The sequence below is a fragment of the Theropithecus gelada genome, chromosome 16 (assembly GCF_003255815.1).
Source record: "Theropithecus gelada isolate Dixy chromosome 16, Tgel_1.0, whole genome shotgun sequence".
NCBI classification, from domain to species: domain Eukaryota; kingdom Metazoa; phylum Chordata; class Mammalia; order Primates; family Cercopithecidae; genus Theropithecus; species Theropithecus gelada.
The window spans coordinates 53,338,342-53,362,321 of record NC_037684.1 but is presented as its reverse complement, the minus strand read 5'-3'; the positions used below and the strand labels follow the sequence as shown (position 1 = coordinate 53,362,321).

General features: G+C 50.7%; 1 protein-coding gene across 1 annotated transcript in view; it reads right to left on the bottom strand.

The window, feature by feature from the left end:
- CCDC40 (coiled-coil domain containing 40) overlaps positions 1-23,980 on the bottom strand; it is a 60,571-nt gene that overhangs the window by 6,459 nt on the left and 30,132 nt on the right. Inside the window, exons 11-17 of the mRNA XM_025362264.1 lie at positions 14,165-14,408; positions 13,896-14,078; positions 9,497-9,742; positions 8,204-8,417; positions 6,663-6,832; positions 6,232-6,323; positions 4,441-4,561 (exon numbers count right to left, since the gene is read on the bottom strand). Of these exons, the coding sequence (XP_025218049.1) occupies positions 4,441-4,561; positions 6,232-6,323; positions 6,663-6,832; positions 8,204-8,417; positions 9,497-9,742; positions 13,896-14,078; positions 14,165-14,408 (1,270 nt within the window). The remainder of the gene's footprint in view (positions 1-4,440; positions 4,562-6,231; positions 6,324-6,662; positions 6,833-8,203; positions 8,418-9,496; positions 9,743-13,895; positions 14,079-14,164; positions 14,409-23,980) is intronic.

Genomic DNA, 23,980 nt, shown 5'->3' with positions numbered 1-23,980 from the left:
GCTAATTTTTTTTTTTGTATTTTAGTAGAGACGGGGTTTCACCATGTTAGCCAGGATGGTCTCGATCTCCTGACCTCGTGATCCGCCCGCCTCAGCCTCCCAAAGTGCAGGGATTACAGGCGTGAGCCACCGCGCCCGGCTGATTCTATGTCTTGATGGTGTCAGTGGCTACGTAGATGTGTGCGTGTGTTAGAACCCACCAAACTGCGTTTTTTTTTTTTTTTAATTTTTTAATATTTTTGAGACAGAGTCTTGCTCTGCACCAGGCTGGAGAGCAGTGGAGCGGCTTGGCTCACTGCAACCTCTGCCTCCTGGGTTCACGTGATTCTTCTGCCTCAGCCTCCTGAGTAGCTGGGATTACAGGTGCCTGCCACCACGCCTGGCTAATTTTTGTATTTTTAGTAGAAATGGGGTTTCACCATGTTGGCCAGGACGGTCTCGATCTCTTGACCTGGTGATCTCCCCACCTTGGCCTCCCAAAGCTGGGATCACAGGCATAAGCCACTGCACCCAGCCTTTTTTTAAAAAAAAAATTTTTTTTTTTTGAGATGCAGTCTCCCTCTGTTGCCCAGGCTGGAGTGCGGTGGCACGAGCTTGTTTAACCGCAACTTCCACCTCCCAGGTTCAAGCAGTTCTCCTGCCTCAGCCTCCTAAGTAGCTAGGATTACAGGCACCTGCCACCACGCCCAGCTTTTTTTTTTTTTTTTTTGTATTTTTCAGTAGAGACAGGGTTTCACCATGGTGCCTAGGCTGGTTTTGAACTGACCTCAAGTGATCCACCTGCCTCGGCCTCCCAAAGTGCTAGGATTACAGGCGTGAGCCACCGCGCCCAGCCCAAACTCTGTGTTTAAAATAAGGACATTTTATCTTATCAAAGTTAAGCCTAAAGTTGATTTAAAAGAAAAAACAGGCAAGAATCCCGAAGATCAGCAGGGTGAAGGGAGACCAAGCTTGCTCAGGTTTACGTGTACCATAAAGTGACTTGGAGCCATGAAGAAACACTAAAAAGTCTGTGGGGCGAAAGACCCCCTAAACAGAGGGCAAAGGCAATGACAGGCCAGAGACACTATTTTCATAGGTATTGAAGACAGGGGTTAATAACCCAATATATGAGGAACTCCTAAAAAATGTTAAGAAATAAGAAAACAGGCCAGGTGCGGTGGCTCAAGCCTGTAATCCCAGCACTTTGGGAGGCCGAGGCAGGTGGATCACCTGAGATCAGGAGTTCGAGACCAGCCTGGCCAACACGGTGAAACCCCATCTCTATTGAAAATACAAACAATTAGCTGGGTGTGGTGGCTCATGCCTGTAGTCCCAGCTACTCGGGAGGCTGAGGCAGGAGAATCGCTTGAACCTGGGAGGCGGAAGTTGCAGCGAGCTGAGATGTGAGCACCACTGCACTCCAGTCTGGACAACAGAGCAAGGCTCTGTATTTTAAAAAAAAGGAAGTCAGAGGAATTTCATAAGTACAGAGTTACAGAAATCAAGACAGTAGGGCATTGGTGAAGGGACAGAAACATGAATCAGTAAAACAAAACAGCCCAGAAACGAACTCACACAAATGTGTCAGCTGATTTCAACAAGGCTGGGAGGTAGTTCAGTGGAGGAAGGGCAGTCTTTTCAGTAAGCAAGCAGGGCTGGCTCAAGTGAACATCCAAATGCAAAAAAAAAATTAACCCCAATCCACAGCTTGTACCATACACAAAAATTAACTCAAAATACATTATGGACCTAAATGTAAAACCTAAAAGCAGGAAGCTTCTGGAAGAAAATAGAAGAGAAGCTCTTTGGGATCTTCAGCTAGGCAAAGGCTCCTTAGATAAGCTACTGAAACGATTCATGGAAGAACAGACTGAGGGGTGGGTGCTGTGGTGCACACCCATAATCCCAGCACTTTGGGAGGCCCAGGCAGGAGGATCCTTTGAGGCCACGAGGTCAAGGCTGCAGTGAGCCATGATTACACCGCTGCACTCCAGCCTAGGTTATAGAGCGAAACCCTGTCTCTAAAAGAAGAGAACAGACTGTGTGTAATTGGACTTCACCACACAGAAGAATCTCAAATGCATGAGGCCAAGGAAGGAAAATCAGGCTCAATATGTCTCACCCTGTTTGACCCATTTATGTGACATTCTGCAAAAGCCAAAACGACAGGCATGGAGACAGATTGGTGGCTGTCATGGTGGCTGGGGTGTGTGGTGAGCTGACTACAGAGGGCATGAGGGAATTCGAGGATGAGGAAATATATCATGATGTGGCAATGGCTACATGATTGTACGTCTCTATCAAAACTTGTAGGGCTGGCCGGGCACAGTGGCTCACTCCTGCAATCCCAGCACTTTGGGAGGCCAAGGCAGGTGGATTGCCTGAGCTCAGAAGTTTGAGACCAGCCTGGGCAAAATGGCGAAACCCCGTCTCTACTGAAAATACAAAAAATTAGCCAGGCATGGTGGCACACACCTGTAATCCCAGCTACTCAGGCAGCTGAGGCAGGAGAATTGCTTGAACCTGGGAGGCGGAGGTTGCCGCGAGCCAAGATCACACCACTTCAGTCTGAGCGACAGAGAGTCTGTCTCAAAAACAAAACAAAAAACAAACAGACAAAACAAAATAACCCAGAAAATCCTCATAGGGCTGAATACTGTAAGCTGTGAGCTTCCACTCAACTGAAAAACCTCAAAAAAAAAAAAAAAAAAAAAGATAAATCACACCGGAACTGAGGAGAAGGTATGACAGCCGCCATGTGCTTTTTAGACAGGTAAAATGTCAGGCTGTTACAGTCAGAATTTATACACCCTTTGACTTAGGAATCTCACCTTTGGGAACCTAGTCTAGAAGACGAAGAGGAAAAAAAAGAACCAGTGAGGAAGGATGTGATCATAATGCTCTGCGATGGCTGATTTTATGTTAACCTGACTGGGCTGAGGGATGTGTGGATAGCTGGGAAAACATGATTTCTGTTTTGAGTGGGTCTGTGAGGGTGTCCCTGGAAGTGATGGGCATTTGAACCAGTGGACAGAGTAAAGATCCCCCTCGTCAGGGTGGGTGACATCACCGTCTGTTGAGGGCCTCAGTAGAACAAAAAGGCAGAAGAAGGTGGTGGGGCGGGGTGGGGCGGGGGTGGGGGAACACCGGGCTGGGATGACACCATTGCTTCCTTCTCAGCCCTTAGACTTGACTGAATCAGGGGCTCTCCTGGGTCTGCAGATTAGATGCCCGATCCTAGGACTTCTCGGCCCCCATAATCATAAGAGCCAATTCTCATAATAAATCTCTCTCTCTCTCTCTGTGTGTCTCTCTCTCTCTGTCTGTAGTCTACTGGTTCTGTTTCTTTGGAGAACCCTAACACACATTGTGTCTAGGACAAAACAATAACGCCAACAACAAATTGGAAACAACCTGAATTTTCACTAACGTGGGACTGGATCCGTAAATTGTGAAATATCCATAATATATATTGTAACTGTTAAAGAATGGGTTAGTATCCATGTAGGGCCAAGGCAAGCCCTGCCTGTGCATTTGTGTGAGATCTGAGAAGGTGAGAGGCCTTTTCCCTGCAGTGGCTGACATGGTCGCCCTGGCTGAGGAAGGGGAGCCGGGAAAGGAGGGACAGGGAGGAACAGCCCGGACCTTCTCTTTGCCCCCCCACTCTGTGGGGGAGAACTTGGCTTGCTCCAGCAAACACACGTGGCTTCTGTAATGTGAAAAGTCAATTAAATTGGGTATTTTTAAACACAACGTCTCATTAGCATATGCACTTGATCTGGAAAATAACTCAGCAGAGGAATTTTTATTTAGCATGGCATTGTGAAAATGAGACCCATTAATGTTATGAACTGCTCTTATTGTTATCCTTAAGGCCCTGAACCTTTAGCTTGATTATCACTTGCAATTTAATTACCAGCCTTTTAAAGGCAATGAAATCTAATTGTGACCGTGAAGAGAAAATGTGGCTGTGAGGGATGAGACGGGGGTGCTCACTGAGCCTTTCTGTGGTGTGAGACTCTGTCTCCCAGTGGGATACATTAGAGGGTCACGAAATTTGAGGGTTACAGCCGGCATTTAAAAATACCGGCTGTATTTTTAATTTAAAAATACCGTGCTGTGATTATATGGAGTAGGAATAAAACAGTGTTTTGCGAAATGACACGCACACGCTTGTGTGTGCGCGGTATTGTCCACAGTATTTCTGCACAGCAAGAACAAGATGCCGTGAAAGCTGGGTCAAGGGGGACATGCACTTTGCCAGTGCTCCGTTGGAGTGCAGGTCACTCTGCTAGAGTGGGTCGCTCCCCGGAAATCTCACCCGCTGCCACCAGCCACTGTGGCCAATGTGGTTCCCACCGGAGCCCCGGGGCAGCCGAGGGCCTTGGTGTGGCCAGGTCTCTGGAGCCCAAGGGCTGGCACCCAGCAGGCCCTGCCACGCGGCTCTCCTCCCCTCACCTTCATCCTGTGGATCTCGCCCTTCATGGCCCGGATCTCCGTCTGGCCGATCTCGGAATCCACTGAAGAACGCATCTCTTTTGCCAGTTGGATTTTTTTCTCCCAAAGCATAATCTGGTGTCTTGAGAGGTAGGAGAGGCAGTGTAAGAAATTAGGAGTTTTCTTCTGATGCTTCAGTGAGCTCACACTCTAAGGCTTTACAAGGCTCTCAGCTGCCATGGCAGAGCCAAGCAGCTGTGACAGAAAGCGTGAGCCTCTCAAAGCCTGAAACATTCACTGTTGGGCTCCTTATGTAAACGCTTGCCAAACTCTGGCATATAGGGGGAGAGAGGGAGATGGGGGTGGGGAAGAAAGAGAGAGAGAGAGAGAACAGGGATATATAACTGTAGGAGCTGAGAAAGTCAGTATAATTGATAGAAGCTGACTTAAGAAGTAAAAGGCCTGAATACACCAATAGTCTAAAAGCTATTTAAATGTCACCAAAGATACAAGCCCCCCAAAGCATTGGTCCCAGGTGGTTTTTTGCCTGGATTCTATCAAACCGCAAGGAACAGGCAATCCCTGTGCTATTTATCCCTTCCAGAGCACACTGAGAAAAGGACGATGCCTCCACACCACGCCTGCTCCGCACCCTTTCCACAGGGAGATGTGGGCCCACGTGTGTGACAGGGAAAGATGGCCATGAAAATACTAAAGTGCTTCAAAGGGGAACTTCTGAAACAACCCCATTTGTGTAAAAAACAGAGCAAAACAAGAAAGGAATATAGCTAGACATTGGTTTTCTGGGAAGTGAAGAGCGTTGGAATTATATGCAATTTTCCCTGGCTACGTTGCACGCATTGTATAGTTTAAAATGTTTAGAGCTGGCTGTGTGGTACTTTAATAATCAGACACCATAAAATAATGGATATTTAAAATCTTTATCGCAAAGAAAGCCATTCAATTTCCAGCAGTAACTCATTTGGCTCAAGAGCTGCTGCCAAGGGTGGCAGGCAGAGCTCTGTGGGGAATCTGGGATCCACTAGGGTGGGTTCCAGACCCATGCCCAGGTGGTCTTTTTCTTCTTTTAGAGACAGGGTCTCGCTCTGTTGCCCAGGCTGGAGTGCGGTGGTGCAATCCTAGCAGCCTTGACCTCCTGGGCTCAAGTGATCCTCCCACTTCAGCCTCCCGAGTAGTTGGGACTACAGGCATGCACCACCATGCCCGGCCAATTTAAAACATTTCTGTAGATATGGGGTCTCACTGTGTTGCCCAGTCTTGTCTTAAACTTCTGGCCTCAAAGGAGCCTCCTGCCTTGGCATCCCAAAGCACTGGGATCGCCGGGCACGGTGGCTCACGCATGTAATTCCAGCACTTTGGGAGGCTGAGGCGTGCGGATCACCTGAGGTCAGGAGTTCAAGACCAGCCTGGCCAACGTGGTGAAACCCGTCTCTACTAAAAATATAAAAATTAGTCAGGCATGGTGGCGTGCACCTGTAATCTCAGCTACTCAGGAGGTTGAGGCAGGAGAATCACTTGAAGCCGGGAGGCAGAGGTTGCAGTGAGCTGAGATCGCACCACTGCACTCCAGCCTGTGGGATAGAGCAAGACTGTCTCCAAAAGAAAAAACAAAACAAAACAAAACAAAACAAAACACACACACACACACACACACACACACACACAAACACCAAAGCACTGGGATATAGGTGGGAGCTGCCACACCCGGCCTCCTACATGGTCTTCAACGGACAGAGGCCTGCAGGTGCAGTGACCTTCATGACCCATGTGTGGCTGGAGACTGCGACTCACTCTGCTTCCACCAGTTGATTGAGGAGGGTCGCCTTCTCCTCGCTGAGCTGGTTCAGCTTGTCCTGCATCTTGATGGTCTCCCTCTCAGAGTCCTGCACAGGGGAGGGGCGGGACAGCTATGGGGAGGGCCATGGGATTGTGGATGCCGGGGCTGGTGCCCTCCGTCCCAGCACCGAGGGCGGGATTGTGGATGCCGGGGCTGGTGCCCTCCGTCCCAGCACCGAGGGCGGGATTGTGGGTGCCGGGGCTGGTGCCCTCCGTCCCAGCACCGAGGGCAGGGCTGAAGGCTGGATTTCTAATCCCCCCACAAGCATCTTGAACGGGTGTGGAAGTTACGTCCTGGTGCAGAGCACCCCCCGCAGGGACCGTGCCCCCGAGTCCCCCCGCCCTCCATCGTCCCGAGCCCCGGGACCGTGTGGACGCAGCCTGACCTTCAGCGAGCGCACGAATTCATTCTCCGTCACCCGGTTGTTCTGCTCCAGCTCCTCCGAGCTGCACCGGTTTTTATTCATCAGCACGTTGAGCTTCTTCAGGTCGTTGTCCAGGTCCTTCATGTGGTGCTCGATCTCCTTCTGCTCCTTCTTCTCCTGCTCAATCTTGCCTATGGCAGAGAACAGAGACTTGGGGAGAGACCCAGGGAGGGTCTGGGTCCTCGCCTGCAGGCAGCGGCGTCTGAGAGGTGACCCGGGGTTTGTCTCTCCCTGTAGCTCCCTTCATCCCCTCCCTCTTGTCCTTCCCAGTGCTCCTGCCTGAATCTCACCCCTGCCAGGACAGAGGAGAGGAGAGGGGTCTCTTCTTGGCGGCTAAGCTCCCAAAGGCTGGTCCTCCGAGGGAACTGAGAGGACCCACCTGTGGGGACAGCCAGCAGGTGTGGGCGGGGTGTGTGGGAGGGCCAGGCTCCCTCCCCCAGGACACGTGCAGATCTGTGGAGCCTGGGGACCTGGTTGATGCTCAGACACTGTGAGTCTCCAGGAGAGGGGGGCCCTTAGACCCCTGCCCCGCCCCAGCCAAGCTCAGGGGTAGGGGCAGAAAACAGCTTTCTTGATGTTAAGACGAGTGGAGGGCACGAGAGGCCACAGTTGGTTCATCCGCTGGCCACTCCTCACAGGACTTCTCTGTCTCCTCCTGCTGTCCCCACGGTGTGCCCTGACTGCCCCAGGGCATGGGCATGTGAGCCCCTCTCTCTGCCCTTTCCATGGGTGATCCCATCTCACAGCATGGTGTTTCGGCACCTCTTGTCTTGGGACACCGATATTCAGCTGACAGCTCCATAGTGTCTTTTAGGACTTGCTACTCACCAAAAGATGGGTTTGGGCAACCCAAGGGCAGGGCGAGAGGCAGCAGGACCTCCGAGAAGGGCACGCGATATGTCTGGGCAGCATTTCCCATGGGGACTTTGCTGCAGGCCTGACCAGCATGGATCCCTGACCCAAGACCAGGCGGGACCCGGGACGTCTCAGCAGGTGGCCATGTGGGTGGAGAGTGGTCCAGGAAGGATGCCCGCCTCCCTCATTCCAGGCACCCTGGCGCTTTGGCAGCCCCTTGGGCCTCAGAAGCGTCGGGGAGTCCTGGCGGAATGGTTTTCTAAGTCCAACTGGAGGTGATGCGGGGACAGCACCAGGAGCCCGCCTGGCAGGACCCTGGCTCTTCCCGTGCCAGTGCTTCCACCTGAGTGCCCTGGCTTGGCGGGGATGATAACCTTCCACGCTTCTCTCTCGAGGAGAGCTCTGAAGTCTGTGAGCTTGGAGACATTTCGTGACATTTCTCAACTCTGCCGCCGTGACTGCGAACTGGGCAGCTGGGCAGGCAGTGGTTCACATTTACAAAATACGGGGAGCACGCGCGTTTGTTTGCTTTTAAGGCTGCGTGCAAATCCAGCGACGTGCCCCACTGAGTGTCCCTCCCCTGGGAGGTGCCCCCGCCCCAGAGCTTGTCTGAGCATCACTGCAGGGACGGGCATGGCGGCTCTTACTTTCTACTCGTAGTTTCTTCTGCTCCATGATGTGGAGCTCCTTCTTGGACGCGTCCAGGGAGGCCAGCTGTGCCTCCTGCTCCTGTGTCACCTTGACCATCTCCTGCTGCAGGCGCAGCCAGGTCACCTGGGCCTGGACCGCGGTGGCATTGTGCTCTTCGATCAGCTTGCTCAGCCTTTTGATTTCAAGCTCCAGGGGCCCCACTTCTTCCCCCTAGATGGGATAGTCATCAAAAAGCAAAATTGGGGCCAGGTGTGGTGACTCACGCGTGGAATCCCAGCACTTTGGGAGGCTGAGGTGGGTGGGTCACCCGAGGTCAGGAGTTCAAGACCAGCCTGGCCAACAGGGTGAAACCCCGTCTCTACCCAAAATACAAAAATTAGCCGGGTGTGCTGGTGCACACCTGTGGTCCCAGCTACTTGGGAGGCTGAGGCAGGAGAATCGCTTGAACTCAGGAGGCGGAGGTGCAGTGAGCGAGATGGTGCCACTGCACTCCAGCCTGGGCAATAGAGCAAGACTCCATCTCAAAAAAAAAAAAGCAAAATTAGCCTTCTTGGGCTCAAATGTCTTTGTGAGTGGGCTGCAGAGGGTCTGGACCCCTGAGGTCATGAAACTGGACGAAGGCTGGGGGGCTCAAGTTAGCTCTCAGCAGGGTTGCAAGCCACAGACACCGCTGGAGGAAATACGACTAAGGGGCTCTGGAGTCCCCTCTAGCTTCCCCATGGTGGGTGCACCAGCAGGATGGGTGGGGCCTCTGGAACTCAAAGGGGCTTTGAGAGTCCCTCAAAGAGGGACAGGAACCTGGATGACGTATCTGGCATCTGGAACCCAAAGGGGCTTTGAGAGTACAGGGACCTGGATGACGTATATGGCATCAGGCCTCAAACGCATTAGGCCACTTCTCTTAGAGCAGCAGAATATTTCATGCTGGGTGAAAATTATTTGGAATTCAGACTTCAGTGGCCTTGAATAACATCTGATTGGACACAGTCATGCCCATTCCTTTACATTTTATCTACACTCCTCGCTACACTCCTCGCTATGGAGACAGAGCTGTGTCACTGTCAGAGAGACCAACTGGCCACAAAGCCTGAATGCTCTCTGGCCCTGTGCAGAAAAATATGACTTAGAGCGCTTGGCACACGTGCCATTTTGTCTGTAAAGCGGGTAGGGAAAGAGGCAGTTCTGTGCATTCCGGGAGTTCAGGTCTGACCATGGGGGACCTGAGGGAGCTCTGCCCCGCCAGGTGCCACAGTCAGCCGGGGACCGCGTCTCCCTGCCCGGGACCTCACCCCCAGCTCAGACACCATCCGCTCCAGCTGCTTGTTGAGGAAGTTGATGAGCCCTTGCTTCCTCTCGATGAGGATTGTGCGCCGGGAGATCTCGCTCTGGCTGTTGGTGATGAGCTCGTTGACTTTCTTCACGTCCTGGTCCAGCTCCAGCAGCGTCTTCCGGTGTGCGTCCAGCCTGCTGCTGGTGCGTGTGATGTCCAGGGTGGTCTGGGCAATGTTGCCGTCGATTTTGGAAAGATGTGTCATCTGAATTGATGAAAGGAAATGCCTGTGAATATTGCCCCCACCAGAGGCCTGGGACGAGTTTACCGATCCACCGTTCCCTGACGGTCGGGATGTTCCTCTGGAGAAATTCCAAACGCACAGTCCTGAGAGCAGGAGACTGGATTTCTCGCCGTCTCGAGGCCCCAGCAGGGAACCTGCTTGTTGGAACCCAGATGTTGGGTTTTTACAGAAAAGAGATCATGGTATTCACTTTTCTTATTGAAGTGGTGTGGCTGTGTCCCCACTCACCTCTCATCTTGAATTGTGTCCCCGTAATCCCACGTGTCAAGGGAGGGGCCCTGTGGGAGGTGACTGGGTCATGGGGGCCATTACCCCCATGCTGTTCTTGTGATAGCGAGTGAGTTCTCACGAGATCTGATGGTTTTGTGTGTTTGACGGTTCCTCCGTCACACACTCTTTCTCTCCTGCTGCCTTGTGACGGAGGCGCCTGCTTCGCCTTCTGCCATGATTGTAAGCTTCCTGCGGCCTCGCCAGCCATGTGGGACGGTGAGTCAGTTAAACCTCTTTCCTTTATCAATTACCCAGTCTTAGGTATTTCCTTACAGCAGTGTGACTAACACACTTCTTAAATAGGAGCACACACATTGTGAGGAAATGTGAAAAAACAGGCCAGAATAGAGGATAACACATTCAACTGCCTGCAATTCTGACACAAGTTAGCTACCATTCCCATCTGAATCCATTTTTCCTTCCAGGCTTTTCTATATAACTCTCCAAAATAAAAATAGGATCACACCCTACACACTGGGTGCTAACCTGCTTTTTAATCTGACAACGTTCTCTAAGTTTTAACGGCTGTGCTACACTCTGTCACATTTGGAGCATGGTTTATGAAGCAAGAAGCAATCGTTGGACACTGGTTCCTCTGTGGGTTCTGACCCGTCCTGCTGTCCTGCAGGTCTGAGCAGCCAGTGCTGGCCTCCTCTGTGGGCTCTTTGGAGGCATTAGACAGATTCCTTTGGATCCCTTCTGGCAATGGGGGGTTTATCGAGAGGACGTTTGTGAGGACGTTTGTGAGAATCAGGAGTGAGGCAGTGACACTCACAGCTGCAATGGTACGGCCAGAGCTGCTCTGGGAATAGGGAGCTGCTGTCACCACTGGGACGAGGTCCTCTTCCCCAGGGCGTGGCTCTGACAGGTGGCCTCAGGCCACGTGTCTGCCCTGACCACCCCTGCCCGTCGGCTCCTGCCACACAAGGCCTCAACTCTCTCACGTCTGTGGGTCCCTCCTACCCCAGCCTCCTCAGGGCCATCTGAGCTTCTCCTCCCACCACGCCTGTGGGCTCCATGTCTTTCGCCGGCCACCATAGGTGACTTCCCAGGAGACCCAGCATTCCCAGAGTGTGGAACCCAGACCCTGCCTACCTGGAGTGGAAGCTTCCAGCATCCGGAGTTGTGTGGCAATGTCAGCTTGCAGCCTCCTCCTTTGCCAAGGTCACCCTGAGATCTGGGCCCCACAAGGACTCCTGCCTCCCCCCTCCCCAGCTGCCCCGCAGGGGCTGTGGCGCCAAGTCTCCTTCAGTCCCTCCCCGTCACAGCCAGGCCTGCCTCCCCTGCTCCACTCCGGACTGTTTGTGGTCCCTGCGGACCCCACCCTGGCTCCCCCCAGGCCTCTACACCGTTCCTGGATTAACTGCCTGGACCCCATGGCGGCCAGCTCCAGATGGGTGGTCCCGCCCATCCACACTTTGCTCCTCCTCCCAGATATGCCTCCCCACCCCACCTTCTATCAGCCCATGGGGCTTTGAGCAGTTCAAAAATCGGGTGGGAGGTACCGTTTTCAACAGCTGGACTGGCATCCGTTGGAAAATTGTCGTAATAGACGAATTTGTTGGTCCAAGACTCTTTGCTGCCCTCTTCTGGAAACTGGCAGCAGTACATGTATGACCTATCGGGCTGCCCAGAAAGGGGCTCGGCTGGGGCCCTGGGGCTCTGGGGCCTGGGGCCTGGGGATTGGGAACTGGACTTGGCAGTGTAGCAGCACGGCTGGACAGGCTCCTTCACACCCACCACGCCCTTCAGCTCTGCCTGGCCAGCTCCTGTCCCACTCCTCAGGAGGGCAAAACCAGCAGAGCTTGGCATCAGGAATCCGTCACTCTTCCGAGACTAAAATGGGGACTGTTGGACAGGCCCCACTGCCGGGATGTGCCCTGGAAATGGCGCGGTCTGTGGCGGCCTCTGGGGGGGTCCTCCAAAGGGGCCTGCTTGAGGCCGGTGGGGGAGGGTTACCCCTCAGGAAGAGGCAAAGAGAAAACCATTCAAGTAAGGAATTGTTTTTTGTAAGGACACAAGTCCCCTCCACCCCCTACCACAGGCGATAAAGGATAAAGCAAGATCCCAGGGGAAGTGAACGTGAGCTCACAATCGGGGGTGCCCTGCCATGGAATGGACGTTGAGGTCACACCCCAGGGCCCCCCAGGGAAATCTGCCTTTGACTGGCAGCTGGCTATGTGGTGGCTCACACCTGTAATCCCAGCACTTTGGAAGGCTGAGGCGGGTGGATCACAAGGTCAGGAGTTCGAGGGCAGCCTTGCCAACATGGTGAAACCCCGTCTCCACTAAAAATGCAAAAATTAGCCGGGCACGGTGGCGCATGCCTGTAATCCCAGCTACTTGGGAGGCTGAGCAGAAGAATTGCTTGAACCCGGGAGGCGGAGGTTGCCGTGAGCCAAGATGGCACCACTGCACTCCAGCCTGGGTGACAAGAGCGAAATTCCATCTCAAAAAAATAAACAAATAACAACAAAATAAAATAAGATAAAATAAAAACGAGAAACAGCCTGAAGTGCCTAACAAGAGACTTAGTAAACAAAATATGTACATTTGTAGGATAAGATGTTATACAGAAATGAAAATTGAGGTTTTGAAGAATATTTGGTGGCATGAGGAAATGTTATGTTGAATATGGTCAATACAGCAAAATGAAAAGCTATACAAGTAGCAAAGATTCATTGACTCCCATTCTCTGTGTCATAGCTCAGTGATATTAATCACAAATGGATGCACATGGACCTGGGGGCTGGGCACAGTGGCACAGGCCCAGAATCCCAGGGCTTTGGGAGGCCAAGGTGGCAGGGCCACTTGAACCCAGGGATTTGAGACTGCAGTGAGCTGTGATTGTGCCACAGCACTCCCACCTAGGCAACAGAGACCCTGTGTCAAAAAATAAAATACATAAATAAATAAGAAAAAGAAAATGGGCCTGAGTCCAGTGCTGCAGAAGGTGTGTGCTTGTGTATGTGTGTGTGTTTGTAGGAGTTTGAGTGTGTATGTTTGTAGGACTTTGAGTGTGTGTATGTGTGTAGGATTTTGAGTGTATGTGTGGGTGTAGGAGTTTGAGTGTGTGTGTGTGTAGGAGTTTGTGTGTGTGGTGTGTATGTGTGAGTTTGCGTTTCCTTGTGTGTGTGTGGGGGCATGTGCAATTGCATGTGTGTTCGTGTGTGTGAATGTGTTTGCATGTGTGAGAATGACTACATGTGTATGTTTGTGGGTGGGTGCAAATGTATTTCTGTATTAAAAATTTCCAGAAGGAAATTTACCAAATTAAAAAAAAAAAAAAGTTGCCTCTGGATGGTGGGCCTAGAGCTGTCTCATTTTCTTCTTTATGCCTTTCTGTATTTCAGGTTTTCTTTCTTTTTCTTTTTTTTTAGACGGAGTCTCGCTCTGTCACCCAGGCTGATGTACAATGGCATGATCTCAGCTCACTGCAACCTCTGCCTCCCAGGTTCAAGCGATTCTCCTGCCTCAGCCTCCCGAGTAGCTGGGATTATAGGCGCCCGCCACCGCACCCAGCTAATTATTTGTATTTTTGGCAGAGACAGGGTTTTGTCATGTTGGCCAGGCCAGTCTCGAACTCCTGACCTCAGGTGATCCACCCGCCTCGGCCTCCCAAAGTGCTGGGATTACAGGCCTGAGCCACCGCGCCTGGCCTATTTCTAGGCTTTCTACAGTAAAAATGTATCACCCTTACAACCGGAACACCATGGAAAGGAGCGAGCACACGAGGGCCCTCTGCTCACACTGACGCCGCCTTCTCCGCCCCCAGTACGCCTTTGCCCTCACATGCGCAGGCTGCAGGTGACTTCGCACAGCCCCACCTGGGGCAGGGGCCTACCATGTTGGTCTTCTCCTTCTGCAGCTTCAGGATAAGCTGGTTGAAGTATTTGGTGGTCTTGTTGGAGGTCATGTGCTCCTGCAGCTTCTCCCGGATGGCAGCGTCTGTCTTCCTCCTGAGCTCCAGCTCGCCCTGGATGGCTTGGCGGATGGCCTGCAACTCCTCTGTGAGTATCATTTGTTCCTGGAGAGGAGGAGCCACAGGGTGGATGTGCCTGAAGAGGCACCACAGCGTGCCAGGCGTGACCTGTGGGGCGGGCCCGGCCTCACCAGCTGGTCCTGGCTGAGGGCATCCTCTGTGTCCTGCAGGGTGAGCCTGTAAGTGTTGAACTGGCTCTGCAGGGCCACCTGCTTGGTCAGGCACTGGGTGGTGAGCTTCTGCAGCAGTCTGACTTCCGTCTCTGTCCGGTTCAGGATGCTCGCCAGCTTCTCGTTCTTTTCTTCCTCCTTCATGATGGATTTCTTATAGGCCTCAATCTCACTGTCGATGGACCTGGCTTGATGCTGGCATTCTCTGCAGAAATGGAGGGGGAAGAGCCAGTTACGTGTGAGACATCAGAGAGCCAGTGCACAGAGCTGTGCCCCACACGAGGGAGCTCACTAAGTAGAACTCAATGCAGAGAGAAATAAATTAGGAAGCCAACTCTTTTTTATTTATTTATTTATCTTTTGAGACAGAGTCTTACTCTGTAACCCAGGCTGGAGTACAGTGGTGTGATCTCGGTTCACTGCAACCTCCGCCTCCCGGGTTCAAGTGATTCTCCTGCCTCAGCCTCCTGAGTGGCTGGGATTACAGGTGTGCGCCACCATGCCCAGCTAATTTTTAAACTCTTTTTGTAGAGATGGGGTTTCACCATGTTGTCCAGGCTGGTCTCCTACTCCTGAGCTCAAGCAATGTGCCTGCCTTGGCCTCCCAAAGTGCTGGGATTACAGGCGCGAGCTACTGCACCCAGCAGGAAACCAACTTTTTAAATAGTAGCCAAATCTTTAAAAAATGTTTCTATTAAAAATTTTCATGGAGAGATTGGCACATATTTGAGAGGTACATGTGATATTTTGACGCAAGCATACAGCATGTCATCATCAAATCTGGGGAACTGGCCATCTATCCCCTCACACGTGATCCTTCCTTTGTGTGGAGAACATTCCAAATCTTCTCCTCTAGCTATTCAGAAATATACACTAACTTACTGTGAACCGTAGTCACTGTGACATGCTATTGAACACTGGGCCTCGTTCCTTCTCTCTCACTGTATTTTGCACCCAATAACCAAATCTTGACTATTATTTTCTTTTTTTCTTTTTTCTTTTTTTTTGAGATGGAGTCTTGCTCTGTCACCCAGGCTGGAGTGCAGTGTTGTGATCTCTGCTCACTGCAAGCTTTGCCTCCCGGGTTCAAGTGATTCTCCTGCCTCACCATCCTGAGTAGCTGGGACTACAGGCGCCCGCCGCCACGCCTGGCTAGTTTTTTGTATTTTTAGTAGAGACGGGGTTTCACCGTGCTAGCCAGGATGGTCTTGATCTCCTGACCTTATGATTCGCCCACCTCGGCCTCCCAAAGTGCTGGGATTACAGGCGTGAACCACCGCGCCCGGCCAACTATTATTTTCAAATGGATGAACAGAACTATTACCTATGGAAAGTCCACGTTGACAACTCTTTTGTACTATGATTATGGGGAGAAGGAAAGCGACACATGGGTCAGAAGCTGGGCTGGGGGTTCTCATCTGCCCATCTGCCTTAACCATGACAATAGTCCTAGGAAGGAAAGAGTCCAGCGTTACAGATGTGGCCACTGAGACTCAGAGCATTCCAATCACTAGCCCAAGGTCTGCAGGAAATGGTGTGGCTGAGGGAACACCAGCGGGCGCGCTTCAAATTCTATTGTCTTTCCCCTTAGCATGCTGCGATGAGATACCTGTCATTAATATCAAGCTCTAAAACACAGATATCGGATAATCAGATCTAAAATACAGATTCAAATCCTGTATTTGTTGGAGTGCGGCGGCACGAGCTTGGCTCACTGCAACCTCTGCCTCCTGGGTTCAAGTGATTCTCACGCTTCAGCATGAGGATTTGAATTTTTGTTTGTATGTGAGGCATGTTTTCCTATTATTCTGAGATGTTCTGCTGTACTTTAAACATTCCTTTCTGTCTCTCTCTCTTTTTTTTTTTTGAGATGGTGTCTCACTCTGTCACCCAGGCTGGAGTGCAATGGCATGATCTCAGCTCACTGCAGCCTCAAGCCACCCAAGTAGCTGGGATTACATCGTGTGCGCCACCATGCTTGGCTAATTTTTGTATTTTTAGTAGAGATGGGGTTTTGCCACGTTGGCCAGGCTGGTCTCGAGCTCCTGACCTCAAGTGATCCACCTGCCTCGGCCTCCCAAAGTGTTGGAATTACAGGCGTGAGCCACTGCGCCCAGTCATCCAGTATCTTTTTTTTTTTTTTTTTTTTGAGACAGAGTCTCACTCTGCCACCCACGCTGGAGTACAGTGGCACAATCTCGGCTCACTGCAACCTCTGCCTCCTGGGTTCAAGTGATTCTCATGCCTCAGCCACTCGAGTAGCTGGGACCACAGGCATGCGCCACCATGCCAACCTAATTTTTTTTTTTTTTTTTTTGTATTTTTAGTAGAGACAGGGTTTAGCCCCATTGGCCAGGCTGGTCTCGAACTCCTGACCTCAAGTGATCTGCCTGCCTTGGCTTCCCTAAGTGCTGGGATTACAGGCATGAGCCACCACGCCTGGGCATCCAGTATCTATGTTTAATGTGTGTGGATATTTATTGATACACTGATGACATCAGAAAAAGACAAAAAACAGGAAAGGGCCTCGTTACGGATCGATGAGGATGATTAAATTATGGCACAGGCATCATTTAGAACACAGTGTGAAGAGAACTGAAAAGAACAACGGCGATTTCTGTGTGTTCTGATGTGAAATGACTCTAAGACACAGCACAAGAAAAACCGAGGTACAGAGCGGGACACACCAAGCTGCCACGGGTGATTTTTAAGTGGAGAGAAACGCCTGAGAATAATGCATATGTATGCATGAAATGTATCTGGAAAGGCTTTTATGAAACAGTAACAGGTTGCTTGGAAAAGAGAATTGAAAGACTTGGGGATAGATGTGAGAAGAATATGGAAGGTATTATTCTAGTCCAAGAAGAAAATACTTCTTGAATATTCAAATAAACACTTATTCAAAGGATAAGACACTATCAATAGAGAAAAGAAGCCTGGCCCACATGGTGAAACCCCATTTCTACTAAAAAATACAAAAAAAAAATTAGGCGGGCATGGTGGTGTGCACCTGTGGTCGCAGCTACTTGGGAGATTGAGGCATGAGAATCACTTGAACCCAGGAGGCAGAGGTTGCAGTGAGCTGAGATTGTTCCGCTGTACTCCAGCCCAGGTGATAGAGCAAGACTCTGACTCAAAAATAAAAAAAAAAGAAGATACTGGAGAGATTTGCCATGTCCGTGAAGCAGAAGATTTAATATTATTAAGACCTCAATTCTCCTCAAACTGATCTATGGACGCAATGTAATTTCAGTCACATCCCAGAAGCCATTTTCCCCCAGAAACTGACAAGCAAGTTTTAACATTTAAATGGAAACCTAAAGGACCTAGAGTAACCAAAATAAGTTTGTAAAACAACGTCAAAAACTCAGACTATCTGATTTTAAGATTTTCCGTAAAGCTCTAGTTAGAAAGACAACGTGGTATTAGTGAAAGAATGACAAAAAGATCAACAGAACAGAATCGAGAGTCCGGAAACAGACACACACACACACACACACACACACACACACACACACACACACACGATCAACGGATCTTTGACAAAGGTGTCACAGGATTTCAACAGGAAAAGGACAATCTTTTCAACAAGCGCTGCTGGGACGACTAGAGAGAGACACCCAAAACCTGCGCCTGGACCCCACTCATACCACAACAAAAGTGAACTTGAAATGGACCAGATGCCTAAATGCAAGACCTAGAAAACTTTAGCGGAAAACCTGGGAGAAAATCTTCGTGACCCTTAGAGAGTTTTTTGTTTGTTTGTTTGTTTGTTTTTTGAGACGGAGTCTCACTCTGTCGCCCAGGCTGGAGTGCAGTGGCACGATCTCGGCTCACTGCAAGCTCCGCCTCCTGGGTTCAAGCCGCCTCCTGCCTCACCATCCTGAGTTGCTGGGATTACAGGTGTGAGCCAACGCGCCCAGCCAGAACTCTTTTCTTTTCTTTTCTTTTTTGAGGTGGAGTCTTGCTCTGTCCCCCAGGCTGGAGTGCAGTGGCGCGATCTTGGCTCACTGCAAGCTCCACCTTCCGGGCTCACGTCATTCTCCTGCCTCAGCCACCACACATCTGCTAATGGCTATATTTCATGGCTAAAATTAGATGACTGGTAATACCAAATGTTAGCGAGGACTTGGAGCAACTGGGACTCTCATAAACTGCTGGAGAAAATGCAAATTGGAATGAGTCACTTGGGAAAACATTGCAGCAGTTGTTTTCTTGTTTGTTTGTTTTTGAGACAGAGTCTCGCTCTGTCACCCAGGCTGGAGTGCAGTGGTGCAATCTTGGCTCACTGCAACCTCCACTTCCAGGCTCAAGCAATTCTCCTGCCTCGGCCACCTGAGTAGCTGGGATTACAGGCATGTGCCACCATACCTGGCTAATTTTTTGTATTTTTGGTAGAGATGGGGTTTTGCCATGCTGCCCAGACTGGTCTCAAACTCTTGAGCTCAAGCGATCTGCCTCAGCCTCCCAAAGTGCTGGGATTACAGGTGTGAGCCACTGTGGCCTGCAAGCACTTGTTATAAAGTAAAATGCACGTTGAGCTGGAACCTCACTTCTAGGTACAGGCTGACCTTGGATATCCTGCGGGTTCAGTTGCAGGCCACCACAATTAAGCGAGTATCACAGTAAAGCAAGTCACACAATCGTTTTTGGTTCCCTGGTGCATACAGGCTGGGCGTGGTGGCCCACACCTGTAATCCCAGCACTTAGGCTGAGGTGGGCAGATTACCTGAGGTCAGGAGTTCAAGACCAGCCTGCCAACATGGTGAAACCCCATTTCTACTAAAAATACAAAAATTAACCAGGTGTCATGGTGGGCACCTCTAATCCCAGCTACTGAGGAGGCTGAGGTAGGAGAATCCCTTGAACCCAAGAGGCAAAGGTTGCAGTGAGCTGAGATCACACCACTGCACTCCAGCCTAGGTAACAGAACGAGACTCCATTTTTAAAAAGAAAAAGAAAACTTCATTGCTAAAAAATGCTAACAATCACCTGAGCCTTTATCAGGTCATACTTGATAAAGCATGCTGGTAGAGGGTCTTGCATTGATGTTGCTGGCTGCTGACTGATTAGGGTGGTGGTTGCTGAAGGCTGGGGTGACTGTGGCAATTTTTTTTTTTTTTTTTTTTTGAGACAGGGTCTGGCTCTGGTTCTGTCACCCAGGCCGGAGTGCAGTGGTGTGATCTTGGCTCACTGCCACCTCAGCCTCCTGGGCTCAAGCCACCTCCTCCCTCAGCTTTTTGAGTAGCTGGGACTACAGGTGCACACAACCCCACCTGGCTAATATTTGTATTTTTTGTAGAAATGAGGTTTCACCATGTTGCCCAGGCTGGTCTCCAACTCCTGAGCTCAAGTAATCCACCTGCCTTGGCCTCCCAAAGTGTTGGGATTACAGGTGTGAGTCACCCCACCTGGACGGCAATTTCTTTTTCTTTTTTTTTTTTTGAGACGGAGTCTCGCTCTGTCACCCAGGCGGGAGTGCAGTGGCAGGATCTCGGCTCACTGCAAGCTCCGCCTCCCAGGTTTACGCCATTCTCCTGCCTCAGCCTCCCGAGTAGCTGGGACTACAGGCACCTGCCACCTCGCCCGGCTAGTTTTTTGTATTTTTTAGTAGAGACGCGGGGTTTCACTGTGTTAGCCAGGATGGTCTCGATCTCCTGACCTCGTGATCCGCCCGTCTCGGCCTCCCAAAGTGCTGGGATTACAGGCTTGAGCCACCGCGCCCGGCTGGCAAATTCTTAAAATAAGACAACAATGAAGTTTGCCACATGGATTGACTCCTCTTTTATGACAGATTTCTCTGTAGTATGTGATGCTGTTTGATAGGATTTTACCCAGGCAAGACCTTCCTGCAAAATTGGAGTCAATCCTGTCAAACCCTGTTGCTGCTTTATCAACCAAGTTCATGGAATATTCTAAATTCTCTGTGTGTGTGTGTGTGTGTGTGTGTGTGTTTTGAGACAGAGTCTCGCTCTGTCACCCAGGCTGGAGTGCAGTGTTGCGATCTTGGCTCACTGCGACCTCCACCTCCCGGGTTCATGCTATTCTCCTGCCTCAGCCTCCTGCGTAGCTGGGACTACAGGTGCCCGCCACCGCGCCCGGCTAATTTGTGTGTGTGTGTTTTTAGTAGAGACGTGGTTTCACCGTGTTAGCTAGAATGGTCTCGATCTCCTGACCTCGTGATCCACCTGCCTTGGCCTCCCAAAGTGCTGGGATTACAGGCGTGAGCCACCATGCCCACCCAGAATATTCTAAATTCTTTGTTAATTTCAACAATGCACATGGCATCTTCACAGGAGCAGATTTCACGTCAAGAAACTGCTTTCTTTGCTCATTCATAACAAGCAACTCCTCATCCATTAAAGTTTGATCATGTGAACGCAACAATTCCATCCCATCTCAGCTCTGCTTCTCATTCTAGCTCTTGCTGTTTCCACCACATTGGCAGTGACTTTCTGCATTGAAGTCCTGAACCCTCAAAGTCATCCACAGGGGTTACAATCACTTCTGTTAATGTTGATATTAGGCTGGTGCAAAAGTAATTGCGGTTTTGCCATTAAAAGTTATATTTTGGGGCTGGGCGCGGTGGCTCATGCCTGTAATCTCAGTACTTTGGGAGGCCGAGGTGGGCAGATCACCTGAGGTCAGGAGTTCGAGACCAGCCTGGCTAACATGGTAAAACCCCGTCTTTACTAAAAATACAAAAATTAGCTGGGCATCTGGCCTCAGCAGTGACCACCCCTGCCTCCACCCTCTGAGCTTTGCATGTTCCACTAACCCTGGGCGGGCGGCAGATGGAGGTGTACACACACAACATGTCTTAAGTTTGCTGTCTTAAATGGGGGCAGTCCGTGGCTTTGCCGAAAACCAATTACAATAGTTAACGTCAAAGGTCACTGATCACAGATCACCATACCAGGCGATGACAATGAAAAAGTCTGAAATATGAGAACGACCGAAATGTAGTGCAGAGGCAGGAACGGAGCACAGGCCGCTGGAGAAATGGTGCCGACGGACTTGCTCCACACGGAGCTGCCATCAACCTTCAATTTGTAAAAAATGTGATTCCTGTAATCCCAGCACTTTGGGGGGCCAAGGTGGGCGGATCACAAGGTCAGGAGATCAAGAGCACCCTGGCTGACACGGTGAAACCACATCTCTACCAAAAAATACAAAACATTAGCCGGGCGTGGTGGCAGGCGCCTGTAGTTCCAGCTACTCGGGAGGCTGAGGCAGGAGAATCGCTTGAACCAGGGAGGCAGGGGTTGCAGTGAGCTGCAGTCACCCCAGTGCTCTCCAGCCTGGGCGACAGAGTGAAACTCCGTCTCAAAAAATAAAAAAAAAAGCAATTCCACGTAGTAGGAGAAGGTGAGACACATTGAAACGAGATGCACCTGTATTTATCCAAGAGAAACGGAAACAGGTATCCACACAAAGATCTGTTCAGAACAGTCACAGCAGCTTTCTTCATGGTATTCCGAAGGTAAAAGCCAAATGTCCATCAGTTGGTGGATGGACAAATACATCTGATGTATCCATGCAAGGGAATACTATTCAACAATAAATAGGAACAGAACACTGATCTTGCAACATGGGTGGGTCTCAAAAGCATGATGCCAAGTGGAAGAAGCCAGACAAGAAAAGCTACAGACTGTGCGATTCCATTTATGTGACATTCTAGAAATGGCAGAGCTATAGGCACAGAAGGCGGCACAGCGGTTGCCAGGGCTGGAGGTATGCAATTTTGTACATAAATTATCCCCAGTAATCCTGACTTCAAGTAAATAAGTTACTCATTTTCTTTTTTTAGGAAGGAGCGGCCTTATAAATATCTAAATTTGACAATAAAAATAAGATGTCTAATTTAAAAAGATACACTCACAAACTGTTTGACAGAACTCCTAACATGCCGGCGGGGGGCTGGGGGAGGAAACGCGTGCCTGAGAGTGCGCGGACATGCTAACAAGTCTCCTTGTCACAAAAGGAGAAAGACGATGGTATTTAAAATCCTTTTCTCTGATTTTCAAATGTCCTGTAACGCAATCACTTATCCTTGATAAGGACTTTTTTTTTTTTTTTTTAATCGCACTTTAAAAACTCCGTAGATTAGCAGGCACCAATAGAAAGTACAGGTTCTCGTCAGCTTACGGTGGGGGTGCACCCCGGCAAACCCGTCGTAAGTTGAAAATATCCTAAGTCCAAAATGCAGGCTGCGTGCGGTGGCTCATGCCTATAATCCCAGCACTTTCAGAGGCCAAGGGGGCAGATCACCTGAGGTCAGGAGTTCAAGACCAGCCTGGCCAACATGGTGAAACCCCGTGTCTGTTAAAAATACTAAATTAGCCGGGCATGGTGGTGGCGCATGTCTGTAATCCCAGCTAGCTGAGAGGTTGAGGCAGGAGAGTCGCCTGAACCCAGGAGGTGGAGGTTGCAGTGAGCTGAGATTGAGCCATTGCACTCCGGCCTGGGCGACAAGAGTGAAACTTCATCTCAAACAAACAAACAAACAAAAAACCCAAAATGCACTTCCTGCAGATTGCCTGCCAGGTGCCCCGGCTCAGCCCAGCCTCCCTCAAACGTGCTCAGGACACTCCCATGAGCCTACGGGTGGCAAAATCATCTCACACAAAGCCTGTGTGATAACAAAGGTTTTGGGCATCCATGTAATTTATTGAATACCGTGCTGAAAACCAGGGAGGTTGTGTGGGACTCGAAGCCCAGTTTCTGTTGCCTGCCTGTTGCTTTAATACCATGGTAAAGTCCAAAAATCGTTAAGTCAGGGACTGTCTGTAAATGAAACAAAAAGAACATATGGAATCTAGAATATGGCCCAGGTGTTGGGCCCTGGGCCTCTGAGGATGAAGGGGGGAACGCAGGAGGTGTCCAGCAGCCTGTGGTCAAGCCCAGGTTCTCTCCCAGGATGCTGCCCACGGCTTTTGTCCTCGGGTTGGCCTGCCTGGCAGCCGTGGCCACAGCTGAGGGCCTGGGAGGAGGCTGCGAGGAAGTGCGGCTGACCGATTCACATCTCGGGGTAAAGGGGCGGTGGCTGCGGGCCAAGACCTGTCTGCCCCCTGTATTTCCTGCCAGGAAATAGGACAAAGGCAGGTAAGAGGACGGGTGTTTTTGGCTCCAAGTCCCAAGGGCGTGTGAATTCTGATTAGGTTATCTGCCCCCAAGTTAAGTACAGTCCAGGCTTTGTTTTCTGAGAGTGAAAGTGAGCCATTTCCCTGCATATGTGATGGGAAGGGACTGACTGTGGGCGCCTCGTGGTTACTCACCTAGCTTTGGGACCCATGTTGGATTCCGTGGACCGCCGTGGTCTTTGGAGGGTTGGTGTGGTGGGGCCGGTCTGGTCTCGAGGGTCACACAGGGCTCCTTCAGGACTTCTGGTTGCTGGGGAGGGCAGTGTCCAGCTCCCACAGGCAGGCCCAGATGGACAGGGGATGTGCTCACAAGCACGGTCATTCCCCGGTGGGAAGGAGGGATGGGACACCGTGAGCTACCACAGCAGTCCTGACGGGCCTCACCCATGTCCCTGTGTCTGGGGACATTTATTTCTGTTTGTTTGTTTGTTTTTGAGACAGGTTCTGACTCTGTTGCCCAGGCTGGAGGGCAGTGGCACCATCTCGGCTCACTGCAGCCTCGACCTCCTGGGCTCAAGCAATCCTCCCACCCAGCCTCCTGAGTAGCTGGGACTACAGGTCTACAGGTGCACACCATCATGCCCAGCTAATTAAAAAAATTTTGAGAGACAGGGTCTTGCTCTGTTGCCCAGGC